Source organism: Myotis lucifugus, unplaced genomic scaffold (genome assembly GCF_000147115.1).
Source record: "Myotis lucifugus unplaced genomic scaffold, Myoluc2.0 scaffold_585, whole genome shotgun sequence".
In the NCBI taxonomy this organism is placed as follows: Eukaryota; Metazoa; Chordata; class Mammalia; order Chiroptera; family Vespertilionidae; genus Myotis; species Myotis lucifugus.
Genome location: NW_005871633.1, coordinates 266,900 through 268,271, shown reverse-complemented (window position 1 = coordinate 268,271; position 1,372 = coordinate 266,900). Strand labels below are relative to the sequence as shown.

Genomic DNA, 1,372 nt, shown 5'->3' with positions numbered 1-1,372 from the left:
CCTAGTCCCTGGAACCGGTGCATGTGAGTAATATCTCAACTGGTCCTTCCTAATGCTTCAACCTAAAACTCGGCACAAATACTGAGCTGACTGTAAACTCATAGGCAAGCATGTCTCTAGCCCATGTGCCCACTCTGAGGGCCATGCCAGGTCCAAGGAAGGCACTGCCACCTTGACATCCAGGGACTTTAAAATGTTTTGTTTGATCTACGATGTTGTCTAAGAGAAAAAATCCTGATCAAAAGGGGAAATGAGTAGTAGAGTGAAGAAATAAACTACAGGCAACAGCGGGCAGGGGAAACCATGCGGTGTGCCGCAGGGCGGGTGACCCACTGGGGTGACCTAGATAGGGCCTTGGGTCCCCCTCCGCCTCCCCGCTGGGGCTGAAAGTCAGTCATGGGGTGAGAGGACTGCTGTTACTCACCCCAGGCCCCCCACACTAGCCCACTCCGGGAAGGGGCCTGAAGTGCGATAGAGAGGTGAGAACTTTCCATCGCCGGAAGGTGGCATCATCTTGTCCTCCTCTCCTCCTCCTCAGGTTCTCCATGGCGTCCCAGACACCATCCCAGGCCATCTCTCTCTCTCACCCGCCCAGCTCTCTCGGCCTCCTCCCTGCAGCCCAGGAGCTGTTGTTCCGGCTCCTGGGAGGGGAGGCGAGCGGGCTGGGGCAGTCCTGCCGGGCCTCTCCGGCTGCTCCCCGACAATGGCTGCTCCTCGGCACCGGCTGCTCCTCGGCACCGGCAGGGCTGCTCCTGCGGCTGGGCCTTTCTGAGCGGCGCTCGCCTTTTTTCCCAGCAATGCCCCCTCACTGCCGGGGGAGGGCCGGGGGGGTGGGGGGGGGGGCTGCGGCTCTGAGAAATCAGGTGCTTGGAGATGCTTTGGGGTTTGAGGAGCTCCCCTTCCCTCTACCCTCCAACCGGCCAATGCTGGCGCCAGGCCGTTCAGGCGGAGAGGGGGACCGGCCGCGTGGAGTCCTGCCTGGCGGCGAGCGCCCAGGGAAGCGCATAGGCTGCCTAACCGCCGCCCCGACCAGACACGTGGCTCAGCCTCGCGGGCGCGTTCTTTATTGTCGGCTCACAGCAGCCGCCCCGCGCCCGGGTCCCCCCACCCCCGGCCGCGAAGCCCGTCCCCGCGGGCGGCGTCAGCCCACCATCACGGCCCCGAAGAAGGTCTTCCCGCGGCGGGAGTCCACCAGGGCGGGGTGGCTGATGTTGACGAACACGCGCTCGCCGCGCCGCAGCCGCGCCAGGCCGCCGAAGCCCACGCTCGCGTACCACAGCCTCCCGGGCGCGTCCAGCGCGGGGCGCACGGTCTCCGCGCCCTCCAGCAGCAGCTCGGGGGCCCCGCGGCCGTAGGCGCCGCCCGCCCGGTA

At 65.6% G+C, this 1,372-nt stretch overlaps 1 protein-coding gene across 1 annotated transcript in view; it reads right to left on the bottom strand.

The window, feature by feature from the left end:
* Positions 1 to 1,031: 1,031 nt before the first annotated feature.
* Positions 1,032 to 1,372, bottom strand: part of LTB (lymphotoxin beta) — a 1,467-nt gene continuing 1,126 nt past the window's right edge. Inside the window, exon 3 of the mRNA XM_023745846.1 lies at positions 1,032 to 1,371. Within this exon, the coding sequence (XP_023601614.1) occupies positions 1,142 to 1,371 (230 nt within the window). The 3' untranslated portion in view covers positions 1,032 to 1,141. The remainder of the gene's footprint in view (position 1,372) is intronic.